Raw genomic sequence first — 27,698 nt, forward strand, 5'->3', positions numbered from 1 at the left:
TCTTTCCCTCACTAAATATACTTTAGACATACAGGCCTTCTACTTTTTCTGAGTGGTGAGTTCCTCCCCGCCTTGAGGTCATGCCCTGGCTAATTCCTTTGACTGGAATGTTCTTTGCCAATATCTTGTCATAGCTTTTCCCCTTCTTAACATTCACTCCGGGTGAGATGTCCCCTCATCAGAGAGGGTCTTCTATACTAACCCTCCTCTGCCCCATTGCCTCCCAGCCTCAATCACCTTTCATTGCACTGAGCACTGCTCAAAATTGTGTTCACTTGTAACTCAGTTGTTTATTGCTGTTTACTTCCTCCAGATTATAAATTCCATGAGAGCAGGGACCATGTATATTCACCATCTACACAGGAGCACAGTCCTCTGTAGCATATATAAACTCAATAAGTATGAAAGATTAGAAAGTCCTATATGTGAGCTGAAGGAGACTTATGAAACCACTTTAAGTCCGTGGTAACTTGCAGCAAGCCACAAAATGTGAATGTGAAGACACACATGCAGATTTATAATTAATTAGTAAACCTTAAACTTTGTAAAGAATTCACACGCAGTGATCTCATTGCAAAATTTATAATTTTGTTTAATCCTGTCATCTCCTTAGTGGCAGATTTTAGAACTGGAAAATCTGGTTGCTTCTTTTTTAACCTGAGGAAAAATTCATTTATGGTAATTGCAAATTTCTAAACTTTGTCTTCTCTCTTAAAGGCTCAATCTCAAGATATAGTTCCAACGATAGGATTCAGCATAGAGAAATTCAAATCATCCAGGTAATTCATTTTATTAAACTTGTGATTAAGAAGTTGTGGGTGAAAAATGATATTAGATCTACATAGTTATTCCTCCTACTCTTAGGAAAAAGTAATTTGCTATTTCAGAAGCCCATAGATGTTCAAATATTTGTACCACAACCTCTGGATTATTCTAAAGAATTTAGAGTTTAGATAAACTCTGGCAACCTCACTAGCAAATGAAATACCTTTTTTATATGTTACTCATTGTAAAATCATATTTATATTCAAAAAAATTCATTCTATGGCACTTGTACTTGAAAGCTGGCCCAAGTTGAATATTATATATTAAGGGTGGTTTCTTTGATTGAAAACAATTTAAAATTTTAAGTAAAAGTTAGACTTTTACTACCTTATAATGTAGTCATGTTTTTCCGTTTTGTTTGTTTTGTTTTATAGTTTGTCTTTTACAGTGTTTGACATGTCAGGTCAAGGAAGATACAGAAATCTCTGGGAACACTATTATAAGTAAGTATGTTTGTGAATGTTGGTAAACTAGATGGTTATATTTTAATAACCAGTAATGATTAGAAATCCAAATGATTACATGGGCTATGTTGCAGTGTTTATTCTTTATATAATTTAAGTATACTTCCTAATTTTTAAAAAAAGTATAATCATACTTCACATTATTTCTCAAATGCTTCAGATTCTTCCTGACCTTGCATATGTTGTTCTGTGTTTTTAATGTCCTATTCTACCCTACTTCTCTGCAACTTAAGGTTAATATATTTGTTCTTTAAGGACTAGCTCAAAAGTCACCTCCTCTATGAAGGATTCCACTGTTTTGCCCAGTTATTCTGTCCCCCATGTTGACACGGTACTTCGTCCATTCATATCTCTTGAATCGTACTTATTACATCTTAAACTCATGTACCATAGCTGCCTCCCTAGTGGGATTATGAACTCCTCAAGGGCAGGGATTTTTTTTTTATTCAGTATTTCTTCAAGACCAAGTATGATTCTGGCCAGATAGATCAGTAAATACTTACTGTATAAATTTAGTTAAAATAACAGCACTAATAGTTGATCCATGTGTTCTACAAGCAATTCTAAACAAGATATTTTTAACATGTGCAAATCAAGTGCTCACCAATTTCTTCAGATTAATAGCTGTCAAGTTGCTAGGATCCAAGTGTGTTATACCTTCTCAAGATCTGTATGCGATGTTAAAATAAATTCATTAAACTTGTAATATTGCTAGGACTTCTTCATTTAAGATGAGTGTAACTCACTTTTGGAGTCTGAAATTTATAAACAGTATCTCTTCACTAAATGCACTTTTGTTCTTATGAACTCTTGTCTTGAAATGGTGTGTGATGACTGCCAGATCAGATTTTAATTTTCATTGGCTAATTCTTTCATGCTAATGTGGGGACAAATGTTGTATTTCTTGGGTAGGAACCAAAGGAAATTTATTCCAGATATTCTTTTCATATTGAGGGCCTATTTAAATCATATAGAGCCAGAGGACCTCTGAGGTAGAAAGAGAAGAATGCTTCAGATTTGAGGGCCAGTTTGGAAAAGGAAGGGTGGAATGTTTGTGGTATCCTACAATAAATTCTCTGGGGGAAATGTGAGGTGTTTTTGTTTTTAAGGAAACCTCAGTTTTCAGTATAGGATTTTTTTATTCTTCTTCCAATTAGTAGGTAAACAATTCTTTTTTCTAAAAAAAAATGTATTTAGTTACTTTAAAAAAATGTAACATTTATTTTAATTACAGAAAACATAATACTGCATAAAAAATAGTACTTTAAAAAGGAAGCTTTTTTTCTGACTAACTTTTTCTTCAAAATCTTTTTGGAAGAAGTTAATGAATTCAGGAGTATTATAGGTACATTGTAGGTGGAATGCTGAATATGGTTACTGCTGAGAAGTCTACAGTAATAGTAAATTTATTTCCTCTATCTCTATACTTTTCTGATTGTGAAAGAACAAGTGCATTTTAATCTATTAGACTGAAAGAGGTTAAAAAGATTAATTAAGTCTACTGTTGGCAAAATAAGCCACTCTTGTAGTGAGAACGTAACATCTTTCTTAGGATAATTTATCAATATCTGTTAAAATGAAAAATGTTCATGCCCTGCAGCCATAATTTTTGCTTTCAGAAAAGTACAGTATGACTAGGACTACTGGGCAAAGATACACAGAGAAGAATGTGTGTTGAGAATTATTTATAATGACATTTTTTCTTATCAATTATATGAAGAAAAAATTATTCTTAATAAAAGTATGTGCTTAATATATATGGAGAGAGAAGAGAAAATTCTTAGTGGAATATACTGCACCATTAATAGCATTTGTTTTGGGAATAAGATTATAAAGGAAGTTTAGTTTGTCATTTGTATGACTCTGTAATGTTAATTATTGTATAATTTTTGCATATTACTCTTAGAATATAAAAAAAGTAATAAAGCATAAAATATAAAGAGTGCATATTTGGAAAGGAGTTAATGTTTGGAAAATATAGAAAAGCATATTTAAACATTGTTTCCTGTAAATCTCACTAATAAATTTACCATTGTTAATCTTTTGGGTATGTTTCTTCTAGTTTGAAATATATAATATACACTTTACATAACTGAGAAAGGAGCCTTCTAAAGTATGTACTGTGTACTATATAGTTTTTCAGTTAACATTCTATGATAAGGGTGAATCAGGAAAAACATAGAAAGGATGTAACTCTCATGGCGGCCTAATATTTTTTCACATTCCTGTGCCCAAATTCGCTTAATCATTTCTCTATTTTTGGACATAAAGACTGTTCTCAGTTTTTGAAGATTATAAGCAATTCTTCAGTTAACATATTACTGTATAAATCTCTGTCATACTTCATGTTTCCTTAGTATAAATTCCAGAAATGAAATTACTGGCTCAAAGTGAACATTTTTAAAGCTCTTGATAGATATTTCCAATTATATCAGTTTCTGTATCCACTAGTAATATGTGACTGTGATAATCTGCATTCATTTTTTAAATGATAGGAGAAAATGGTATTAAAAAGTTGTTTTGTTTTTATATGCATGTGGTTACTAATGGCATTGAACTTTAAAACCTTAATTTATGATTGCACTGAGTCACAAAAAATATATAAATGTCCAATAAATATATGAAAATATATTGAACTTAATGAGCAATTAACAAAATACAAAGTAAAATAATATGCTGTTAGGATGGTAAAAAATTGAAAAGAATGATAAGAGCCATGCTGGCAAGGGAGTGGGAAAAGTGCTGGTAGTAGTATAAATTGATATAACATTTCCAGAGGATAATTTATCAATGTTTATCTAAAACTTTAAATTTTGTATGTATTCCTGGAAATTTTATTCCTAAGAACAGATCTTAAAGTATCAAGAAATTTTTTAAATGTATTTAGGAGGATGTTTATCCCAAAGTTTTTCATAGTAATGAAAATTGGAAGTAACCTATGAAGTCCAAAAATAGAAGTTTGGTACAATATTTAATGACACGTCCATTATACTTTATAATCATTAAAAGAAAGATGCGAATGAAATCGGTGATTTTTGAAGTGCCACTGTGATCTGTAAGTGAATCCTTATACCATTTCAGTGGCTGGTTATCAGCTTAAAAGTCAGATAGAATAAAATAAAAGCTCTTTGTAAGTATTGTCTCAGGAGACTATTTCAAATATATTTACATATACTTATGTGTCTAACTGCATCTTAATGTAAAATATATTTCTCACTATGGTTATGGTAAAAAATATTTGAGAAACACTGGTGTAGAGCTTTAATGTTTCATATAAAAGTAGTTCAAACTATACTGCAAAAAAAGATCAGGGAAATGTACATATATTTCAGAAAGGCAGTATAAAACAGCAGGATTCCATTTAAATACAGATGTAGATATTCATATATGAATATACACAAAGGAAATGTTGAAAATGATTTACATGAAAATATTAATGGCTGTATCTGTATAATAGGATTATGGTTTTACTTGTTATTTTTTAAAATTATGCAATGTCACTAAATTTACCATATTATGATCCAAATGAAAAGAAATTATTTTACATGAAATATGACTAACATGGTTAATATATTAACTACTCATATAAACTAATAAGAAATAGCACCAAAGCCTGTAATGTATAAATGGACATAGGACATGAAGACATAATACACAGGTTAGGAATTGCAAATGGATAGTAAACGTAGGAAAATGTTCAAGTTTATCTTTAATATTTCTCATTCTTTATATTATACAGAGAAGGACAAGCCATTATTTTTGTCATTGATAGTAGTGATAGATTAAGAATGGTTGTGGCCAAAGAAGAACTTGATACTCTTCTGAATCATCCAGGTACATGTGTGTGTCTTTCAGTCTGTGATGTCTGTGCTTTGGGGTCTGTTTATGTATGATGTTTTGTTCTTTGGTGTAAGCAAAACGTGTTGTTTATGCTGTGTGATCTTTTATTTAAAATTTTTGAATTTTAAAACATTAATTATGCAGAATTAACAATATCTTTACTTGCAGTACCATATATTTTTTAAATTTCAAAGCTTTTTACAATGTTTTTATTTCCCTGAAAATGAAAATGCCCTTTTTTTCTGATTATGTAAGTAATGTGTCAATAGCAAAATATGTGGATGGAAAAAGAATAAGGAAGAAAGTAAAAATCGATGTTTCAACACATTAAAATTTTTTTGGTTACCATCTTTTTACGTGTGTGTGTGTGTGTGTGTGTGTGTGTGTGTGTGAGTGATCACAGCATTTCTTAGATATTTATTGTGGGAATTCTTTTAAAACAGATCTTTTCTGTTTTTAAACTACTCCCAGCCCTCCAATCCTCTTTGAAGATATCAGTATTAACAATTTGGTACTTTTTCTTTCATACCTTTATCTATATTTCATATCATATATACATACACAAACATATACAGGTACCAAAGATACATATAGTCGCCCTTGGTATCTATGGGAGGTTGGTTCTAGGATCCCCAAGGATACCAAAAGCTGTGGTTGCTCAAGTCCCTTATATAAAATGGTGTAGTATTTGCATAGAATCTATGTGCATCCTCCCATATACTTTAAATAATCTCTAGATTGCTTATAATACCTAAGAAAATATAAATACTATGTAAATAATGCCAGTGCATGGTAAATTCAAGTTTTGCTTTTGGGAACTTTCTGTAATTTTTTCCTGGCGTATTTTCCATTCACAGTTGGTCGAATTTGTGGGTGTAGAGTCCACAGATACAGAGGGGAAACTGTACAGGGTTGGGTGCTATGAGAACTGTCATCATTATTTACTAGACGGGATCATATTCTGTACACTCTTCTGCATCAATAACACTGCATGATGGAAATCCTTTCAAGTCAAATTGCATATATATAATTATTCTTTTTAATGATGCCTAATATGCCATACTGTGAATGTACCACAGTTTATTCAGTCATTCACCTGTTGCTAGATATTCTTTTTTTTCCCACAGTAAGTTTTCCAGTAGTACTGTGGAATTCTGCATTTTTAGCCTTACTCATGGAAAAAGATTTTAAGTGGCCTTTGTACCTGTGGTTTTAGAAAAGGACTTCTAACAATTCTTGCTGCTTAACCATAATATCTTTGGTATTTTTATTGGACAACCTCAAGTTTATGCAAGTATTTGGGGGGGAAATTATCCAGCCTGTACTTTTTATGTGACTTTTTCACTTTTAAAAACTTAGTCTTTTATCTGGGTTGATAAGGCACTTTTGATTCTACATTCCCTTTTTTGTTAATCTTTCCACGTTCTCCCCCCAGAAGTGTTTTGACGTTGACCAAAAAATGAAATAGTTCCTACAAAATCTGCTTTAAATACCATGGGAACCTTGGTTTCCTCAACTGAAGCCTTGTCCATGTATCTTTATGTACTTACTGATGCATTTATTTTACAGGTTAGACTTCCAAAGGAGGAATTTCTCAGCTGAAACGTATATGAAGGTTTTTTTTAATTGAAGTATAAGTTGTAATACAGTGAAATGCTCAGATCTTAAGTATATAGTTCTGTAATTTTGACAAATGCATACACTCATGTAACTACATTCCCAATCAAGAAACAGAACATTTTCATCACCTCAAAAAGTTCCTTCAGGGCTTCCCTGGTGGCGCAGTGGTTGAGAATCTGCCTGCCAATGCAGACGACACAGGTTCGGGCCCTGGTCTGGGAAGATCCCACATGCCATGGAGCAACTGGGCCCGTGAGCCACAATTACTGAGCCTGCGCGTCTGGAGCCTGTGCTCCGCAACAACAGAGGCCGCGATAGTGAGAGGCCTGCGCACCGCGATGAAGAGTGACCCCCACTTGCCACAACTAGAGAAAGCCCATGCACAGAAATGAAGACCCAACACAGCCATAAATAAATAAATAAATAAATAAATAAATAAATAAAAAAAGTTCCTTCATGCCCCTTTCCAATCAACACCCCACACCTGGAAACAGAGGAACTACTAATCTGATTTTGATCCCCAGAATTTTGCCTATTCTACAATATATTCTACAATTTGCCTATTCTACAGTATATTCTACAATTTCATATAAATGAGGGGAAAGGTACATACATTTTTGTGCCTAGGTTTTTTCATTCAGCATAATGTTTTGGGGAGTCACGCATGTTGTTGTATCACTTGTTTACTCCTTTTACTTGCTTTGTAATATTCTATTATATGAATATACCACAGTTTGCTTATCCAGTCTCTTGTTGATTAATATCTGGGCTGTTTCTAGTTCAGGGCAATTATGAATAAAGCTGGTGTGAACATATTTTTGAGATATAATTCATATATAATATTGTATCAGTTTCAGTTATTCAGCATAATGATTTGATATTTGTATATACAGTTAGCCCCTTGAACAACTGGGGTTTGAACTGCACAGGTTCGCTTATATACAGATTTTTTTCAAATAATGCTGCAGTAGTACTGCATGATTCGAAGTTGATTGAATCCACGAATGTGGAACCGCAGATACAGAGGGTCGGCAGCAAAGTTATTCACAGATTTTTGACTGTGCAGTGTTCGGAGCCCCACCCCCACATTGTGCCAGGGTCAACTGTATTATGAAATGATCACTATAATAAGTCTAGTTAACATCTTTTTTTTTTTTACAACACATAGAGTTTTTTTCATGGGATGAGAACTTTCAAGATCTATTCTTAGCAACTTTCAAATACACAATACAGTATTACTAACTGTAGTCACCATGCTATACATTACATCTCATGAATTATTTGATGACTGGAAGTTTGTGCTTTTTGGCCCCTTTCACCCATCTGAAGCTCCCTCCACCCCAGCCGCCTCTGACAACAGCCAGTTTCTTCTCTGCATCTATCGGTTTGTTGTGTTTTGTTTTCTTCAGATTCCACGTGTAAGTGAGATCATATGATATTTGTCTTTCTCTGACTTATTTCACTTAGTATAATGGGTTCCATTTTGTCATTTCCTATCTTGCAATGGCCTCCCCTGATTTTGTATTAGGGCTGTAGAGACCTCATAAAATGACTTGAAGAGTATTTACTCCTCCTCTATTTATTTTTTTATCTTTTGGATTTGTGTAGAATTGGTATTATTTTTTACTTAAACATTAAAATAGAATCTACCAATGAAGCCATCTGGGTCAGGATTTTGTATGTATGTTGGGGGCATGAATTATAAATTCAGTTTCTTTAAACGATGTAAGGCTATTAAAGTTCTGTATTTCCTTTTGGGTCACTTTTGGTAATTTGTGACTGAATTTGTTAATTTATCTAAGTTGTGAAATTTATTGGCATAAAATGGTTTGTAACATCCTCTCATTATCATTTGAATGTCTGTAAGACCTGTATGATATACATATCTTCTTTCATTTCTAATATTGGCAATTTATGTTTCCTCCCGTTTTTCTTGCTCCATCTTTTAAAGAGTTTATGGTTTTATTAATTTTCCAAGAACCAGCTTTAGGTTTTGGTACTTTTCCTCTGTGTGTGTGTCTTTTTTAAACTTCATTAATTTCTGCTCTTTTTTCATTAAGAACTTTCGTTTTTATTATGAACTTAATGTATTTAAATTGAATCTCATTTTATCTTTTTCAGATGGAAGTGGATATTGTTGATTTTACACCTTTCTTTTCTCATAAAGCATTTTACACCTTTGTTTTATAATAAAAGCATTTAAAGCAATACATATTTTCTGAGTATTTAGCTATATCTCACAAATTTTGATATATTTCTTTTCTTTATTATTTGGCTCAAAGTATTTTCCAGGCTTACCTTGTAAATTCTTCTTTGATGCCTGGATTATTTAGTAGTGTATTATTATTTAATTTCCCAAATATTTGGGAATTTTCTAGGTATCTTTTTGTGATTGATTTCTCATTTAATTCCATGTGATCAAAGAACCTATTCTGCATGATTTTTATTCTTAGAAATATATGGCCTAAGATATACAATTGAGTGTGGTGAATGTTCCATCTGCAATTACGTAGAATGTATATCTTGCTGTTCTTGGGTGAAGAGTTCTATAAATGTCAGTTGATAGTGTTATTCACTTCTTCCACATCCTTTCTTTATTGAGGTATAGTTGATGTGTTAATACAATATCATATAAGTTTCAGGTGTACAACATAGTGATTTACAATTTTTAAAAGATATGTTCCACTTATAGTTAATATAAAATATTGGCTATATTCCCTGTGTTGTACAATATATTCTTGTAGCTCATTTATTTTATACGTAGTAGTTTGAACCTCTTAACCCCCTACCCCTACCTTGCTCCTCCACCCTTCCCTCTCCTGAGTGGTGACCACTAGTTTGTGCCCTATGTCTGCAAGTCTGTTCCTTTTATGTTATATTCACTAGCTTGTCGTATTTTTTAGATTCCACATATAAGTGATATCATACAGTATTTGCCTTTCTCTGTCTGACTTATTTCACTCAGCATAATACACTTCAAGTCCATCCATGTTGCAAATGGTGATATTTAATTCTTTTTCATGGCTGAGTAGTACGCCCTTGTATATACGTACCACATCTTCTTTATCCATACATCTGCTGATGGACACATAGGTTGCTTTCATATCTTGGCAACTATGAACACTAGGGTTCAGGTATCATTTCGAATTAGTGTTTGGGGGTTTTTTTGATAAATACCCAAGAGTGGAATTGCTGACTCATATGACAGTTCTATTTTTAGTTTTCTGAAAAACCTCCATACTGTTTTCCATAGTGGCTGCACCAATTTACATTCCAACCAGCAGTGTACAAGGGTTCCCTTTTCTCTACATCCACAACAACATTTGTTATTTGTGTTCTTTTTGATGATAGCCATTCTGACAGGTGTGAGGTGATATCTCATTGCAATTTTAATTTGCATTTCTCAGATGATTAACGATGTTGAGCATCTTTTCATGTGCCTGTTGGTGAGCTGTATATCTTCTTTGGAAAAATGTCTGTTCAGTCTTCTGACCATTTTTTAATTAGCTTGTTTGTTTTTTTGATGTTGAGTTGTATGAGCTGTTCATATAGTTTGGATATTAACCCCTATTGGTCATATCATTTGCAAATAAGTTCTGCCATTCAGTAGGTTGTCTTTTCATTTTTGTCACTGGTTTCCTTTGTTGTGCAAAAGCTCTTAACTTTAATTAGGTCCCACTTGTTTATTTTTGCTTTTATTTCCTTTGATTTAGGAGACAGATCCAAAAAAATATTGCTATGATTTATGTCAAAGGGTGTTCTGCCTGTTTTCTCTTCTAAGAGTTTTATGATTTTAGGTAGGCTTTAATCAATTTTGAGTTTATTTTTAGATATAGTGTTAGAGAATGTTCTAATTTCATTCTTTGACATGTAACTGTCCAGTTTTCCTAGAACCACTTATTGAACAGACTGCCTTTTCTCCGTTGTATATTCTTGCCTCCTGTGTTTTAGATTAAATGACCATAAGTGCATGTGTTTATTTCTGGGCTCTCTATCCTAATGTGGTGCATCACAAGGATCAGTGGATCCTTCCACTGAGCCACATGTCTGTTTTTTTGCCAGTACTATACTGTTCTGATTACTGTAGCTTTGCAGTATAGTCTGAAATCAGGGATCATGACTCCTCCAGTTCTGTTCTTCTTTCCCAAGATTGTTTTGACTCTTCAGGGTCTTCTGTGTTTCCATACAAATTTTTAAATTATTTGTTCTAGTTCTGTGAAACATGCCATTGGTATTTTGACAGGGATTACACTGAATCTGTATTTTGTCTTGGGTAGTATGGTCACTTTAACAATATTAATTCTTGCAATCCATGAATACAGTGTATCTTTCCACCTGTTTATGTTATCTTCAGTTTCTTTCAGCAGCATGTTATAGTTTTCTGAGTACAGGTCTTTTACTTCCTTAAGTAGGTTTATTCATAGGTATTTTATTCTTTTTGATGCAATTGTAAATGGAATTGTTTCCTTATTTTCTCTTTCTGATATTTCATTGTTAGTGTATAGAAATGTGACAGATTTCTTTATATTAATTTTGTATCCTGAAAATTTACTGAATTCACTGATGAGCTCTAGTAGTTTTGGGGGTGCATCTTTGGGATTTTCTATGTATAGGATGATGCCATCTGCAAACAGATCCTTGTGATAGTTTTACTTCTTCCTTTCCAATTTGGATTCCTTTTATTTCTTTTTCTTGTCTGACTACTGTTGCTAGGACTTCCAAAACTGTTTTGTATGAAATTGGTGAGAATGGGCATCCTTGTCTTGTTCTTGATCTTAGAGGAAATGCTGTCAGCTTTTCACCATCGAGTATGGTGTTAGCTGTGGACTTGTCATATGTGGCCTTTATTATGTTGAGGTATGTTCCCTCTGTACCCACTCTCTAGAGAGTTTTATAATCATTAATGAATATTGAATTTATTTCAAAGCTTTTTCTGCATCTATTGAGATGATCATATGGTTTTTATTCTTGAACTTGTTAATGTGGTGTATCACAATGATTGATTTGTTGGTATTGAAAAATCCTTTCATCCCTGGGTTGAATCCCATTTGATCATGATTCTTTTGATGTATTGTTGCATTAGTTTGCTAATATTTTGTTGAGGATTTTTGCATGTATGTTCATCAGTGATATTGGCCTGTAATTGTGTGTGTGTGTGTGTGTGTGCGTGTGTGTGATATCTTTGTCTGGTTTTGGTATTAGGGTGGTGCTAACTTCATAGAATGAGTTTGGAAGTGTTCCTTCTGCACATTTTGGAATAGTTTGAGAAAGATAGGTGTTAATTCATCTCTAAATATTTGATAAAGTTCACCTGTGAAGCCACCTGGTCCTAGACTTATATTTGTTGGAATTTTTTTTTTTTTTTACTACTGACTCAATTTTATTACTGGTAATTGGCCTGTTCATATTTTCTGTTTCTTCTTGGCTCAGTCTTGGGAGACTGTACATTTCTAGAAATTTGTCTAGTTTTTCCAGGTTATCCATTTTATTGGCATATAGTTGCTCATAGTAGTCTCTTATGATCCTTTGTATTTCTATGATGTTGGTTTTAAGTTCTCCATTTCATTTCTTATTTTATTGATTTGGGCCCTCTTCATTTTTTTCTTAATGAATCTGGCTAAAGGTGTATCAATTTTGTTTATCTTTCAAAGAACTAACTTTTAGTTTCATTGATCTTTTCTGTTGCCTTTTTAGTCTCTATTTCATTTATGTCTGCTCTGATCTTTACTGTTTCCTTCCTTCTGCTAACTTTCAGCTTTGTTCTTCTTTTTCTCATTCTTTTAGGTGGTAGGTTATGTTGTTTATTTGAGATTTTTCTTGTTTCCTGAGGTAAGCTTGTATCAATATAAACTTACCTGTTAGAACTGCTTTTGTTGTGTCACATAGATTTTGGATCCTTGTGTTTTCATTTTTATTTGTCTCCAGGTATTTTTTGATTTCCTCTTTGATTCCTTCAGTGATCCATCAGTTGGTTGGTAGCATATTGTTTAGCCTCCATGTGTTTCTGTTTTTTGCAATTTTTTTTTCTTGTAGTGATTTCTAGTCTCATAACATTGTAGTTGGAAAATATGCTAGATATGATTTAAGTTTTCATAAATTTACTGAGGCCTAACATGTGATTTATCCTGGAGAATGTTTCATGTGTACTTGAAAAGAATGTGTATTCTCCTGCTTTGGGGTGGAATGTCGTGTATATATTTATTAAGTCCATTGATCTAATGTGTCTTTTTTTTTTTTTTTTTTTTTCACGGGCCCAGCCGCTCCACGGCATGTAGGATCTTCCCAGACTGGGGCATGAACCCGTGTCCCCAGCATCAGCAGGTGGACTCTCAACCACTGCGCCACCAGGGAAGCCCTAATGTGTCTTTTAAGGCTAGTGTTTCCGTATTGACTTTCTTTCTGAATGATCTGTCCATTGATGGAAGGGGCAGTTAAAGACCCCTACTATTATTGTGTGACTGGCAATTTCTATATTTACATCTGTCAATATTTGCTTTATGTATTTAATTGCTTCTATGTTGGGTGCATATATATTTACAATTGTTATATCTCCTTGGATTGATTCCTTGATCATTATGTAATGTCCTTCTTTGTCTCTTATAACAGTCTTCATTTTGAAGTCTATTTTTTCTGATATAAATATTGCTTTCCTTACTTTCTTTTGATTTCCATTTTTATATGGAATATCTTTTCCATTCCCTCACTTTCAGCCTGTGTGTGTCTTTAGATCTGAAGTAAGTCTCTTGTAGGCAGCATATGTACAGGTCTTCTTTTTGTATCCATTCAGCCATTCTATGTCTTTTGAGTGGAGCACTTAAGTCATTTGCATTTAAAGTAATTATTGATATATATATGTTCTTATTGACATTTTATTCATTGTTTTAGGTTATTTTCATATCTCTTTTTTGTTCCTTCTTTTGTTCTCTTCTCTTGTGATTTGATGACTCTCTTTAGTGTTATATTTAGACTACTTTTCTTTTTTTGTGTGTATATCTATTATAGATTTTTGGTTTGTGGTTATGAGGTATATATATGTATGTATGTATATGCATATATGTATATTTGTTTTAAGTTGCTGATAGCTTACTTTCAAATGCATTGTAACAAGCCTGCATTTGTACTCTCCTCCCCTCATGATTACTGTTGTTGATGTCATATTTTGCATCTAATTGTTTTGTGTATCCCTTAACTGCTTATTGAGGATATAGATGATTTTACTGCTTTTGTCTTTTAACCTTCTACTACCTTTGTGCATAGATGGTTTCTTATCTTTGCTATACATTTGCCTTTACTGATGAGCTTTTTCCGTTCATGCTTTTCATCTTTCTCATTGTGTCTTTTTCTTGTTCACTTAGGGAAGTTCCTTTAATATTTCTTGTAAAGCTGTTTTGGTGGTGCTGAACTCTTTTAGCTTTTGCTTGTTTGTGAAACTTTTGATTTCTCCATCAGATCTGAATGAGAACTTTACAGGGTGGAATATTCTTGGTTGTAGGTCTTTCACCTTATCACTTTAAATATATCCTCCCACTCCTTTCTAGCTTTCAGAGTTTCTGCTGAAAAGTCAGCTGATAGCCCTATGGGACTTCTGCTGTATGTTACTCATTGCTTGTCTCTTGCTGCTTTTAATGTTCTCTCTTTATCTTTAATTTTTGCCATTTTCATTACAATGTCTTGGTGTGCTCCTCTTTGAGTTAGTCGTGTATGGAACTTTGTATTTCCTAGACTTGGATGCCTGTTTCCTTTCCCAGATTAGGGAAGTTTTTCAGCTATTATGCCTTCAAATATGTTCTCAGGCCTTTTCTCTATCTCTTCTTTTAATGGTACCCTCATAATGCAAATATTAATGTGCTTGATGTTGTCACAGAGGTCTCTTAAACTGTTCTCATGTTTTTTCATTCTGTTTTCTTTTTTCTGTTCCACATCAGTGGTTTCCACTACTCTATCTTCCGGGTCACTGATCTGTTTCTCTGTATCATTTAGTCTACCGTTGATTCCTTCTAGTGTATTTTTCATTTCAGTTATTGTATACTGCATCTCTGGTTGTTCTTTATATTCTCTAACCCTTCGTTAAAAACTTCTAATTTCTCTCTCTGTGCATCCATTCTTCTCCTGAGTTCTTTGATCATCTTTATGATCACTACCCTAAGCTCCTTCTCAAGTAGACTTCCTTGCTCCACTTCACTTAGTTCTTCTTTTGGAGTTTTATTTTGTTCTTTTGTTTGGAACATGTTGTTCTGTCACTTCATTTTCCCTGACTTTCTGTTTTTATTTTTGTGTATCTGACAGGTTGGTTATATTCACCAACCTTGAAGAAGTGGCCTTTTGTAAGAGATGTCTTATGTCTCAACAGTACACTCCTCTCTTGTCACCAAAGCTATATGCTCTAGGGGTTCCCCCTCTATGAGGCTGTATGGGTCCTTCTGTTGTGTTGGGCTGTGTGGGTAGTTTGGTAGGCCTGGTTGGCTCCTGGTTCATTGGTGGCCAGGCCCTGCTTTGTGTGGAGGCTGATGGCCACTGGTTGGCAGGATCAACTCTCGAGGTAGCTGACTGCATAAACTCAAGAGGCCCTAGGGCTACAGCTGGTTTACTGGTGGGCGGAGTCAGGGTCCAGGAGATCCTGGGGCTGTTGCCTGCCCACTGGTGGCTGAAGCCACGTCCTGGAGCTAGTGCTGGCCTACTGGCAGGCAGAGCCAAGTCCTGGGTTCTGGTTGCAGGGCCCAGGGGTCCCATAGCAGGTGTTGAATCGCTGGTGGGTGGGGCTGGTTCCTGACACAGTTGGGTATGGGGCCCAGGGTGTCTTGAAGCTTGTGTTCACCCGCTAGTGGGCAGGGCCAGAGCCCAGCCAGTCCTAGAGCAGGGTCTGGCCAGGGCAAGGCTGGGATAAGCTAGAGAAGGATTCCAAAATGAGCTTACTGGCACCAGTGTCCACGTGGTACAACGAGTTCCCCAAAATGGCTGCCTCCAGTGTCTTTGTCCCCAGGGTGAGCTTTACCTCTCCAAGATCAGCAAGTAGGTCTGACCCAGGTTCCTATCAAATTACTGCTTCTGCCCAGAGTCCTGAAGCCCATGAGAGTTTGTGTGCACCCTTTAAGAGTGAAGTCTCTATTTCCCCCAGTTCTCTGGGTCTCCGAAAAGTGAGCCCTGCTGGCCTCCAAAGACAAATGCTCTGGGGATTCATCTTCCCAGTGCAGGACCCCTGGGCTCAGGTGCCTAGCACGGGGCTCAGATCTGTCCCTCCTTTGGGAGAACCTCTGCAGTTATAATTATTCACTCATTTGTGGCTCGCCTACCCAGGGGCATGGGATTTGACTATATCTCTACTCCACCCCTCCTACCCATCACATTGTGATTCCTTCTTTATGTATTTAGTTGTAGAATATCCTTTCCGATATATTCTGGTCTTTTTCATTGATGGCTATTCTGCAAACAGTTGTGATTTTGGTGTGCCCATGAGAGGAAGTGAACTCCATTTTGCACCTGAGAGAGTAGAGAATAAACTGCCTGGGTAAAGTCCGGGAAATGAAGGCTCTGTGCTGCGGTTTAAGATAATCATCTGGGACAAGCAGCAGCACAGCCAGGCATCAGATGTCAGACGCCACCCAAAGTTGCTTCCTCATTCAGTCCTGTGGAAAACAATCACACATCTCCCACAATCTTATTGATTTTCTTTTTGTCTACTTGTCTATCAATTTCTAAAAGAGGGGTGTTGAAGTGTCCGCTATGATTGTGAATTTATTTGATTTTCCCTTTAATACTCTCAAATTTTGCTTTATGTATTTGGAAGCTTGACTCTTAGATACACACTTAAAATTGTTTTGTTTTCTTGATTGATTCACCTTTTTATAATTTTTAAATGCCTTTCTTTTTCTTTGCTAATACCCTTTGTCTTGAATACTACTTTGTCTGATGTTGGTGTAGCCATGCCAGCTTTCTTGCACCTAAGCATACACCTAATATGTTTTGCAAGCCTTTTACTTTCAACTTGTTTGTGTCCTTATGTTCAAAGTGTACTTCTTGTAAACTTCATATCTTACTTTTTTATCTACTCTGAAATTCTCTGCTCCAGGATAAATTCCAGCTGGACTAAATATTTACATATAAAAATTACACTATTACAGCAGTGGAAGAAACTATGGGAGAATTTTTAAATTAGAAATTTACATATCCTTTGACCCAGCAACTCCACTTCTCAGATTTATCCTATAGATGTTCTGGCCCCTGTACAAATTTTTGTATGTACAAGTTTATTCATTATAACATTGCTTATAGTTGTAAATATTGGCAACAGCACGAATATATCTCAGTTGGGTACTAGATACATAAATTATGGTACGTAGTACTGAAAGACAGGACATTCACAACTGTTAAAATAATGATGAAACTTTCTTCTGTATGTACTGATATGGGACAATCTCCAAGCTATGAAATTAAGTGAAAAGCAAAAGGTGTAAAATAATGAGAATAGTCTGCTGTAAGAATAATATATAATAATTGTTTTCAAATATGTAAAATATTCATAAAAAGATGCCAGGATGCCAAGAAACAGATGATGATATGGGTTGCCTCTTGTAGGGAGGACAGGTGTATGGACTAGGACAGAGGTGGGAGGGAGGAGATTCTTTTGCTGCATACAATTTTGTCTCTTCTGAATTTTGAACTATTTAAATGTATTATGTATTCAAAAGTAAAAAAAAAATGCTCCCAAAATTGTAACAAGGTAAAAACATCTTGTTAAAGTATCTAGGTTACTTATAATGCTGCAACTAAAATATAAAACCAGGATCCATTTTATACTCCTACTTCTGTTTGAAGTTGACCTCTTTTTTTGTTGACAGTAAAAATGAAACCCAAAATGTTTGACCCTTTTCTAGGTGCTGTTCAGTAACTGTTTAATGAGCTCCCCACTCCCACCTCATCCATCTTTAGTTTACAGTTCCAACCAGAGGGCAGATAATCTTATGAAGAGGTATTTTTAAAATTCTCCTGTCACTCAGATACATGCTTCACAGTATATGTCTTTAAATGTTTATGTATGTGTGATATGGGAAGAAGTGATTGGAAAACAATTTCATTGGATTACAGTTTTAAGGATTTGGGAGAAAATAACCCAAAAAGCTGGAGATGTGATGATAGTCTTATTTTCTCTTTTAGATATTAAGCACCGCCGAATACCAATTTTATTCTTTGCGAACAAAATGGATCTTAGAGATGCAGTGACATCTGTAAAAGTGTCTCAATTGCTGTGTTTAGAGAACATCAAAGATAAACCATGGCATATTTGGTAAAGTTTTATATTTACTTTTCATTTTATCATTTTGAAAAAAGTCTCCAAACTTTAAGGGTTTTTTCCAAGCTCACTTTATAAGTGGTAGGATGTAAGGGAAAGGTTTTGTTTTATAGAATCGTGGCTTGCAGGTATTCATTAATATATTACTGTTAAAACCTTTTCAAATCTTTTCAGGGATAGACAAATAAAAACAACTCTTTTTTAAAAGAACAACTTGAACAACCCACTTACTCACCCAAGTTCAGCCACACTGATTTCCTTCTGCACATTGAATCAGCCAACCACAGTCCCACCTCAAGGTGTTTGTACTTGTTACTCCCTTTGTTGGAATCATTCTTTAAAATAATTTTCCTGCTTGTTATTGCACTTCCTTCAGGAAAGAGACCTCTCTTAATAACTCTGAAACGTCACTATACCTTACCCCTGTCTCTTGTTTTTTCCTTACTTTGCTTTACTTTTGTATTTCCATATGATCCCTTCTTCTTTTATTTTTTGTTTTGTAGTCTGTCTTCCTACACTAGTGCATTTGTACCATGAGAGCTGGGATTTCATTGATTTTGTTTACTCTGTAACCCCCAGAATAGTAATGGTACCTGCTACTTAGTAGATACACAATAAGTATTTGTTGATATGAATAAATAGAAATGGAAAAATTAATCTTATTTGGACATACTAATAAGGTTGAACTCTTAAATAATTAGTGTCTGAAATTATTATACATTGTTTATTTGGAAAGCAGTTTCTTACTAATATATTTAACTCCAGTGTGCCTTTCTACCAAAATATTCTAACAAGGATAACCAGAAGTTATATATTAGTATTTTAAAGCCTACCACTACCTTATGTTAAATTAACCTTCCTTCTATCCACCTGCTTACCTCTCCGTGCTGGAAGATATCCTTCTCTTGCCATTTTTCCCCTTTTTGTAAGAAGATATCTATAGAGCAAGGCTGAACACAAAACAAGGAAGTGGTAGAGCCCAGAGAAGAACTTTAAGAGCTAACCTTGGTGCTGAAAAGAGAAGAGCTTGAGAGAGCCCTTGAAACTTTTCTGTACCCAAGGCTTCATATCTCAAGTAAAACCCTCCTTACTTTGGAAATCAGAGAAAAGTCAGTGTTTACGAAATGATTCTTGAGTTGGAATTTGAGGTTTTGTGGTATTTGGTTGGTGAAGAAAGGAGGGACTTGGGGTAGAGAAATATCTTGAGATAGAACCTTTGTATTTTTGTATATCATACTTAAATTGATAACATCTGAAGTAGAATAATTTTTAATTTTTGCATTAAGTGTTGTGATTGCTTTGATAGAAAATACAACATTCAAAACATGGGTCTAATTAGTAAAAGATGTAGTCCTCTTAATTTCAAAGTAGAAATTAATTTTACAAATGGAAAAATCTCTTTCTACTTAAAATAATTAGCAATTGAATTTTAACAGATTTATTGTGACATCTGAATATTTTTTAGTGAGAGAAAAAAGTAATACCTGATGCTAAAAGGATATGGACTTATATTGCCAGTTTCTATATTACACCACTTATAGAAGAATACCAAGATTTTCTTTTGAAGTTATCTAAAATTTTGACTTCTCCTTAATTCAAACTGGACATCTCACTAAGTTCCAATTAGTGTTTCACTTGTTAAGTTTGTTTTTATCTTTTGCAATGTTTTTAAAGCATGTATGAAATTAAAAATACATTTATCCATTAATTTTAGAGAAAGAAAGTAGCACTCAGTGATGCAGAGATAAAATATTGCATCTCTCTTGTCTTAGGTACAGGTAAATTTGGTCAGTAAAGAAGAGCTCATAGAGAAATATAGTCTGGAAAATTAAAGGAAAATTTTTTTGGTTTATTTTTGACCAGTGTACTAAACGTATAGTCAACTCTGATTTTCAGGTCTGATTGTGTTACTGTTCTTCCAGTGTGTTCTTTGACTAAGTCCCTGGTGTGATATATGTACGTATTTGCTTTTTTACTATCTTGTGAGGGAGACAGATAATAAAACAGGTAAATAGATGTATAAAATGTCAGTTGGGAGGATGAAAAAAAATGAAGTAGAATAGTAAGAGAAAGAATAATGGATGTGGTCCCTCTCTGAGATCTAATTGAAGTCAGGGAGCAGTTCACACAAAGGTTTAGAGGAATAACTTTCCAGATAGAGAGGCCAGCAAGTGAAAAGCCTCTTGGATGAGAATGTGCCCGGTGTTTTCTAGGAACAGCAAGAAGTCCATGCTGGCTGGAACAGAGATCTAGGGGGAAATTGTAGATGAGGCCACTGAGAAATAACCAGGGGCCATGTCACATAGGGCCTTGTAGGAAATGGTAAAGACTTTGGCTTTTATTCCAAGTACAAGTCTTACGATTTATTTGAAAGGAAAGGTAGAATTTAAACATTTGGGAATTATTAGGAAAAGATGCAGGGTTTTTAGTAGGGTAGTGACACCTCCACCAAAGGGGAAGGATTTCTTCATGGTACTGTACTCTTGTTTGGGACTAGAAGTTTGTGATAAAATCAATACATTGATCTTACTTGATATAAGTATTTCAGTTACCAATGTTTTGCCATTAATATAGGTAATCCATAGTTTGCTTTGAATAATTGTGTATCTTATGCTGTTTGTCTTCCTATTTTAAAATAATGTTATGATAAGTCATATTCTTAGTCTAACAAGTAAGTCCTTGGAAGTAATTTCTGTTTTGATTAGAGTCCAATTAACAGCTTTAAGGTAATTGAGTACATTTTAAAATCATGCTTCAGCACACTAAAAGGAACCCTAATCATTCAGAAAATCTAATTACGTATACTAATTATTATTATACGATTATATTTTGAAAGGAAATAACTATATCAGTAACATGTTATGAGAAGCTATTAGTCTGTGTCTTTGAAAAGGATTATTTGATACCCTAAAAATCTTCTGCATTTTATTATTTTAGTTTATATAAGTTTTTATTATTTATAAAATAATGTCACAGTAAAGATTTAGGTTTACTCTCAAGAATGGAAAGACAATGAAAAGACCCTGTGTTCAGTGTTTTATATCCATATCTCAAATATTTAATTCTTACAATAATCACCTGAGGCCAATGGTGATCTTCCCCCAGTTTACAGAGGCAGAAACTGAAGGCAGAAGAGTAAACAACCTATCCAGGTTATTGAAGCCAATAAATAAAAAACTATGGTTGAAATCTCCTGGAATTTTTTTATTCTACCAGTTTACCAAGGTTACAATTACAGGTTTATGCCTTTTAGATATCAAACTTCATGTCAAATAAAGTCACTCCATCCTATGGCTAAATTACACCTGAAGTATAGCATTTCTAATAAATAAATGCTGTTGAATCATTGGGGCTGGTAGGATGGTGTATTCTATAACGCTTTTCCGCTACTGGGACAATAACTCAAAGTGTATGTTTCATTAATGCCAGTCTGAGTAATATTCCTAGAATAGTAACTTTTTAGTGATACACTTTTCCGAATGTCCATATAAATTATGAATGATTTTCTCATGTCTTGCTCCTGAACACTTAGACTTTTATAACCTATATATATATTCAGTTTCAGTGCTTAGCCAGTTTTGCTTAGATATGTTAGTAGAATATATTAATTCGCTATATGGCAAAATTGTAAGTATTTATTCTTGTAGTTTTATGATGTAATGAAATGGATTTTTTTTACGGATTTTATTGCAGTGCTAGTGATGCCATAAAAGGAGAAGGATTGCAAGAAGGTGTAGACTGGCTTCAAGGTACATCACAAAATACTGTGCATCTTCAGCCTTTATTTCCCTTCCATTCATGTTTTCTTTCCTTCTTTACATTTTATTTTTATTATATCACTGCCTTTCTTCCTCTTGTTTCCATTTATTTCTGCTATCAGAAAAAACAATACAGTAAGTATCCAATACTTTGCTCCATTTACTTCAATTACATTTTTGTAAAGGATTTATTTAAATAAAGTGCTTACATCAACATGCATGACATCTCTAGAAAATAATTTTAATTTATGGCAACAAATTTCTGTCAGATCTAGTAATAGAAGCACATTTGAAGTTTGGGACAAATTTTAGACCTTACTGTCAATAACTAGAAATAAATCTTCATGGCATGTATCGTTCAAGAATCATGCTGTACACCATATGTAGCTCCATTTATTCATGGCGTGTTTTTACAACTTTTAATACTCATATTTAGTATTATATATGCTGGTATTCTATTAATGTTTTGTAATCACAGCTCCATTTGTTATTCATCACAATAGGTATCATAAGTTAAGATATATCATTTTTCCTAAGGTTACATTGTCTACTAGACACAGGAATGGATTGAAGCACAGTGACCCACAGAGAAAAACAAAATATGAATGTGAATGAAACCAAGTTCTATAGGTCCTTCTTATTACAGGACCCTTGAAGATCAGGCCAAAAAATTTCCATTTTTGAGCAAGACCATTGAGGATGATTTCTATTAGGAATCTCCCTGCCCTGAACAAGGGTGAAATAACAAAGAGATTATAAATTCTAGCCGTAGTCTTGTGGCTATAAATTTAATTTCTTCTACACAACCCTTTTAATTCCAGTTATTTGTGTGTTTTTTTTCTCTTCTGTATGTCATAGTGGATCTAAGAGTAGCCTGCTTGTCCATACATAAAGAGACATAGTATTTCTTTGGTTCAAAGTACTAAATGTACATCTGATAAATATTTCTATGTGTTATTAGTAAAATGTGGTGTTTTAGGTAACTGCACAGACCATTGTATTTTTTTCTCTTTCGTGTTGTCATCATGACATTTACCATTAAACTGCAAAGAACCTTCTAGTTATATTTTACAATTAAGTGAAACTTAACTGAGAACGTCTAGTAGTTCTCAGAAAAACTAGTGGGATTTTTCTGTGAACACACCAACTTCATTTCCTAGACTGTGCAAAGAAGTGGTCAAAGTGACCACTCTGGGGCTGATTCCCACATAAAACAGATAGGTTACAGAGGACATTAGGAACATTACAGAGAAGACACTAGAAGCATATTTTTAGCCTTTACTTCTTATTTTACAAGTGCTTATTATTGTTCACAGTGGAGATATAGCATGGATGGAAACACCACAATTGCTCATAATATAGGAATTCAAAGCACAGTAGCTTACTGAAAATAGGTTGATGGTCATCTGAATGTTAAATTGTAGATCTCTTTTTTTTTTTTTTTTTTTTTGGCCCGGGGGGGGGGGGGGGGGGGGGGTGGTGCGGTTATTTTTTTCTGTAACAATGAGGCCACTAGGTGTCAGTAACGATCCAACATCACAGTGCCACTTGCCAACTCTGGTCTTACCTAATTTTTTTTTTTTTTTTTTTTTTTTTGGCCCGGGGGTGTGGGGGTGGTGGTGGTGGTGCGGTTATTTTTTTCTGTAACAATGAGGCCACTAGGTGTCAGTAACGATCCAACATCACAGTGCCACTTGCCAACTCTGGTCTTACCTAATTTTTGTCTCTTTGACTTTTCTGATCCATTATCTTTGCATCTTACCTCCCAAGTCTTTGTAAGAAGGATACTTTATAGGAAAAATTTTTGTGCCCTTGTGTTACCATATTATTTTATGTAACCTTTACAACAATTCTCTGCAAAGTAAGTAGTAGTATCCCCATTTTATGTGGGCAGCGTGGAGTAGTAGTAAAAAGCACTTGGGCTTTCAAGTCTAGCAGATTTATTCCACTACTTATTAATTATTAACTAATGTCTCTAATTATCTTATAAAAATAATTTTCTTCATCTGTAAAATTAAAAAATAAAATTTCAAAAATTGCCATACAGATGTTAAAGTGCCTACCATAAGAAAGCACTCAAAAAATGTTAAATTTACCCTTTTACCTAACTTCTCTATTTAGTAGAGGAGGAAACTTAGTATGTAGATTTAAAAGTATATCAGTTTGGTTTTGAGTAGGAGATCCTTTGTTCATAATTTCTATGTAACAGTAAATAGTTTACATTTTTGATGCTCCTAACTGTCTCTCTGGATTTGAAAAGAGGGGGAAACCTATATTGCAAAATAGGTAGCAATAAATAAAGGAGACTAGTCTGTGCCTATAACTGTTAACTTCGTAGCCAAAAGTTTTTCTATAAATCTGTGAAAGATGTTCTGAACTTATATCTCTTCATTTTCCTTGCAAAATTCTGAAATTTCCTAGCATGATAAAGCAGAAGGCCTGTGGTTCATATTGGACCAATTTAATCTTATTATTTTAAGTTTACGGTTGAAAAATTGTGGGTAAAACATTAAATGACACATTTTGTGCCATGATTCCATTCTCTTTTGGAAGGATTCTCAATAATTACCTATGCGCTACAGCCAAAGACAAGAACCCATGAGTAAACTATGAAATATTTTTTAAAACCACCAGAGAATATACAGAAACCATTGCAGAGGTAAAGAGAGATATTTATAAAATGAAATCCTCTCACGTGACTAATGAAACTTATTCATTGTATCACTTTATCTGTATGTGAAAAGTTAATAATGCTTCCAGGTTTTAATATAAGAATTTTATAAACTATGCATATGAGTATTCCAATGAAAGACCCAGGATTGAACACACACTTAGTTTCATCCCCTCTTCAGATCTCACTGACAGTAAAGAGACTTTTGTTTAAAGCCATTTAACCCAAAAAGAATGGGAGTGACAAAAATGGCAACCAAATTTTGGAAGCCAAATATCTGATGAATGTTGAATAACTTAACAGACCTGAGAAAGCAGAATTCTAAGCTAGCACTGGAGAAAGCTGGAAAGCATCCTAATTTACATTGCAGATCCCCTCAAAGGCTCAGAAATTGATGGAAATTGGAAATAAGGATGAAGTGAGACAGAAAGGGGAAGACAGTTATACATCCTTGCCCCAAAAGAAGATTGAAGTTTCATTCTTTGCAGAGAGTCAAATAGTATCCCTGGACTGGAGAACACCAAGCACAACTGTATGTTGGCATGCTGACCTGAAAATGAGGAGTAACTGAAAGTTTCATACTGAAGGTTATAACCGTCTTCTGCCTTCTCCTATTTCTCCTAGAAGACACTGGCAATAGGTAGGAGATAGCAGGTCAACTTTGAGGAGTCAGACCAGGCTAAGAGAAAAGACCTAAAGGTATTAACATCAGAAATTCTCAAGGAATTTCTTAGCTAGATACACTAGACTGAAGATCACTTTTGACAAGCCTCACACATGTAACAAAATTCCAATCAGCTTTATAGTGTTCACCCATACATATGAGAAGATAGCAAAAGATCACCAAGTATTTGAAGATCAAAACATTAGAATTATGGAACATAAACAAAAAAAGCAGATTAGAAGAAGACTATTTAGGGAGAACATTTCAAAAAACTATTAGAGTAGCTTCAAAGAGATAAGAGAGAATGTATTACTTTCATGAATATGACAAGAATACTACTTGAAAAAGAACAAAGAACAAAAAAAATGAGTTCTTAGAAAATAATAATAGAATAGTAGAAATGGAAAACTCAATAAAAGGAAGATAAAAAAGAGACAATCTCTCAGAAGGTGCAAAAAAGACAAAGAATGGAAAGAAAAGATAAAGTAAGGAGTCATTTTAGGAGACTCAATAACCTAATAAGTTCTAAAAGAGAGAACAGAGAAAAGAGAGGGGAGAAAGTCATCAAATAAATCATCAAACAGTATTTTCCAGAACTAAATGATGAGTTTTTAGTTGCAAGGCTCCTTGAGAGCCCAATGCAGTGGATGAAAATATTCCCACACCAAGGTGCATCATTATTAAAATTGACACTGTAAGACAGAGGAAGATTCTACAAGTTTCCTGAGAAGAAAATAAGAGGTTTCATCTAGAGGATAAGGAAACAAAGTAGCAACAGACTTCTCACCAGCAACACTTGGAAGCAATGCCTGGAAGAATCTAAGGAGAAAATAATGTTTGCCGGCAGTATCAGTGTATTACAACTGTATAATTAAGACATCTTCAGCCATGTAAAGTCTGAAGAGTTCACTTTCTATACCATTTACTAAGGTAGCCACTGAGGTGTACTGATCAAAAACAAAAGAATAAACCAACAAGAAAAAAAAAATAAGGGAAATAGGAAAATCTGCACAAGAGAGTTGGGAAGGAATCCCTAGGATGATAGTGGAGATCCTAGAGTGATAATGAAAGATCTCATATGAAAATAACTGGGCAAACATGGAGAACAACTGGTTCAGATTAAATAGTTTTGCACAAGACTAAGGGAGAGTTCTTCAAGAAAGTGAAATTGGTTGACTGTGTATTATGCTTCATAATAGTAAAGGTTGGAACAGGGTGAGAGTAGTGGGATTGAATTAATGTTAAGTACATTTAAAAAAAAGAAAAGCTAAAGCAGGGTTGGGGCTGCAGAACAATTAATAACTGCAGGGAAAAACAAAATGTAGTAGAAGAAAGGAAAAGTAACTGGGGTATATCACTCGTTTCAGCTGTGAATAGCATTCATATAGTCATCCTATTGATGACTACATCACTGTGTTAGGAAAATGGGAGTATTGGTCACATGATGAGCATGGCAGAAGAACAGTGTACAAGTGTGTGAGAACCGAAGCCCCTTATTACATTGAAGGAACTGATATTTCAAGAAGTAATAATAAAAGCATATTATTTAGGGATACACAGGTAATCACCTAAAAGGGAGTTGAAAGTAGTTGCCTGCGAAAGGGGAAAGAGGGGATGAGGCAAGGATCTGCTTTTTTTAATACAAGCCTTGTAGAACTAGTTGATTTTAATTAGGTGCATATGTACAATGACACAAATACAAACTATAGTGTGAATTGTGCTTTTAAAAAGAAAAAAGCCTACACATAGGTTTCTACCATGTTCTTATGGATATGTCTTGGATTACTTTAGAGAATGGGTTTTGCCCTGTAGAGACTGATAATTTTTTATTTGGTTTTTATTATCAGATCAGATCCAGGCTGTGAAGACATGAAAAGATAGTATTTGGAAACCTCAACAATTTTCAATTCAAGGAATATATATTAAGGCAAACTGAATACTTTAAATTTTTTGAAAGTTTTTACATCTAAGAATACTTGATAACCTTCTGCTTGCATTTATGGACTCTGAATGAGGTTTTTAAGAACATAAGACTTCAGGTATGCTAATCTGGCCATTAATTATATAAAAACTAAATGTTTCCTGAAGGGCTCCCTCCCCAGAATTATCAACTTCTTGAAAGGTCTACATTTGATTGTAATTAGAATGTGTAAAGTCAGAGTTATCTTAGTATCTCATCTTGATTTATGATATCTTTAATGCATTTTATTTTTTTAATTGTCTTCTAAAAAACTTAGCTTATGGTATGACTTTGTAGTATGATTATGCTTGTGAAAAAGAACTTTTAAATATTTATAAGGGACCATGGGTAATTAATATATATTAAAGTTTTGCTGTATGTCACCATCAATAAAACATAAAATGTAATATACAAACTAGTGTGCTTTATAATACTGTGTTAATATGGTGTTTGGTGTTTTACTGTCAAACATTTGTAAATTACCTGAGACCAAGTTAAGCTGAATTTATTTATTCAGTGAATAAAACACTGAATAAATAAATGAAACATCTCTGTACCTATACTAGTTTGGCATTGTCCTAGGCAATGGTGATACAAGGTAAACAAAAC

At 34.1% G+C, this 27,698-nt stretch overlaps 1 protein-coding gene across 2 annotated transcripts in view; it reads left to right on the forward strand.

Moving 5' to 3' along the window:
• ARL6 (ARF like GTPase 6) overlaps positions 1-27,125 on the forward strand; it is a 49,884-nt gene extending 22,759 nt beyond the window's left edge. For both annotated transcript variants that reach the window (XM_007459874.1, XM_007459873.1), the window contains exons 3-8: positions 718-779; positions 1,200-1,268; positions 5,029-5,123; positions 17,901-18,030; positions 21,730-21,785; positions 26,977-27,125. In XM_007459874.1, coding sequence (XP_007459936.1) covers positions 718-779; positions 1,200-1,268; positions 5,029-5,123; positions 17,901-18,030; positions 21,730-21,785; positions 26,977-27,002 — 438 coding nt within the window. In that variant the 3' untranslated portion in view covers positions 27,003-27,125. The remainder of the gene's footprint in view (positions 1-717; positions 780-1,199; positions 1,269-5,028; positions 5,124-17,900; positions 18,031-21,729; positions 21,786-26,976) is intronic.
• The last annotated feature ends 573 nt before the right edge of the window (positions 27,126-27,698 follow it).

The sequence above is a fragment of the Lipotes vexillifer genome, unplaced genomic scaffold (assembly GCF_000442215.2).
Source record: "Lipotes vexillifer unplaced genomic scaffold, Lipotes_vexillifer_v1.1 scaffold448, whole genome shotgun sequence".
In the NCBI taxonomy this organism is placed as follows: domain Eukaryota; kingdom Metazoa; phylum Chordata; class Mammalia; order Artiodactyla; family Lipotidae; genus Lipotes; species Lipotes vexillifer.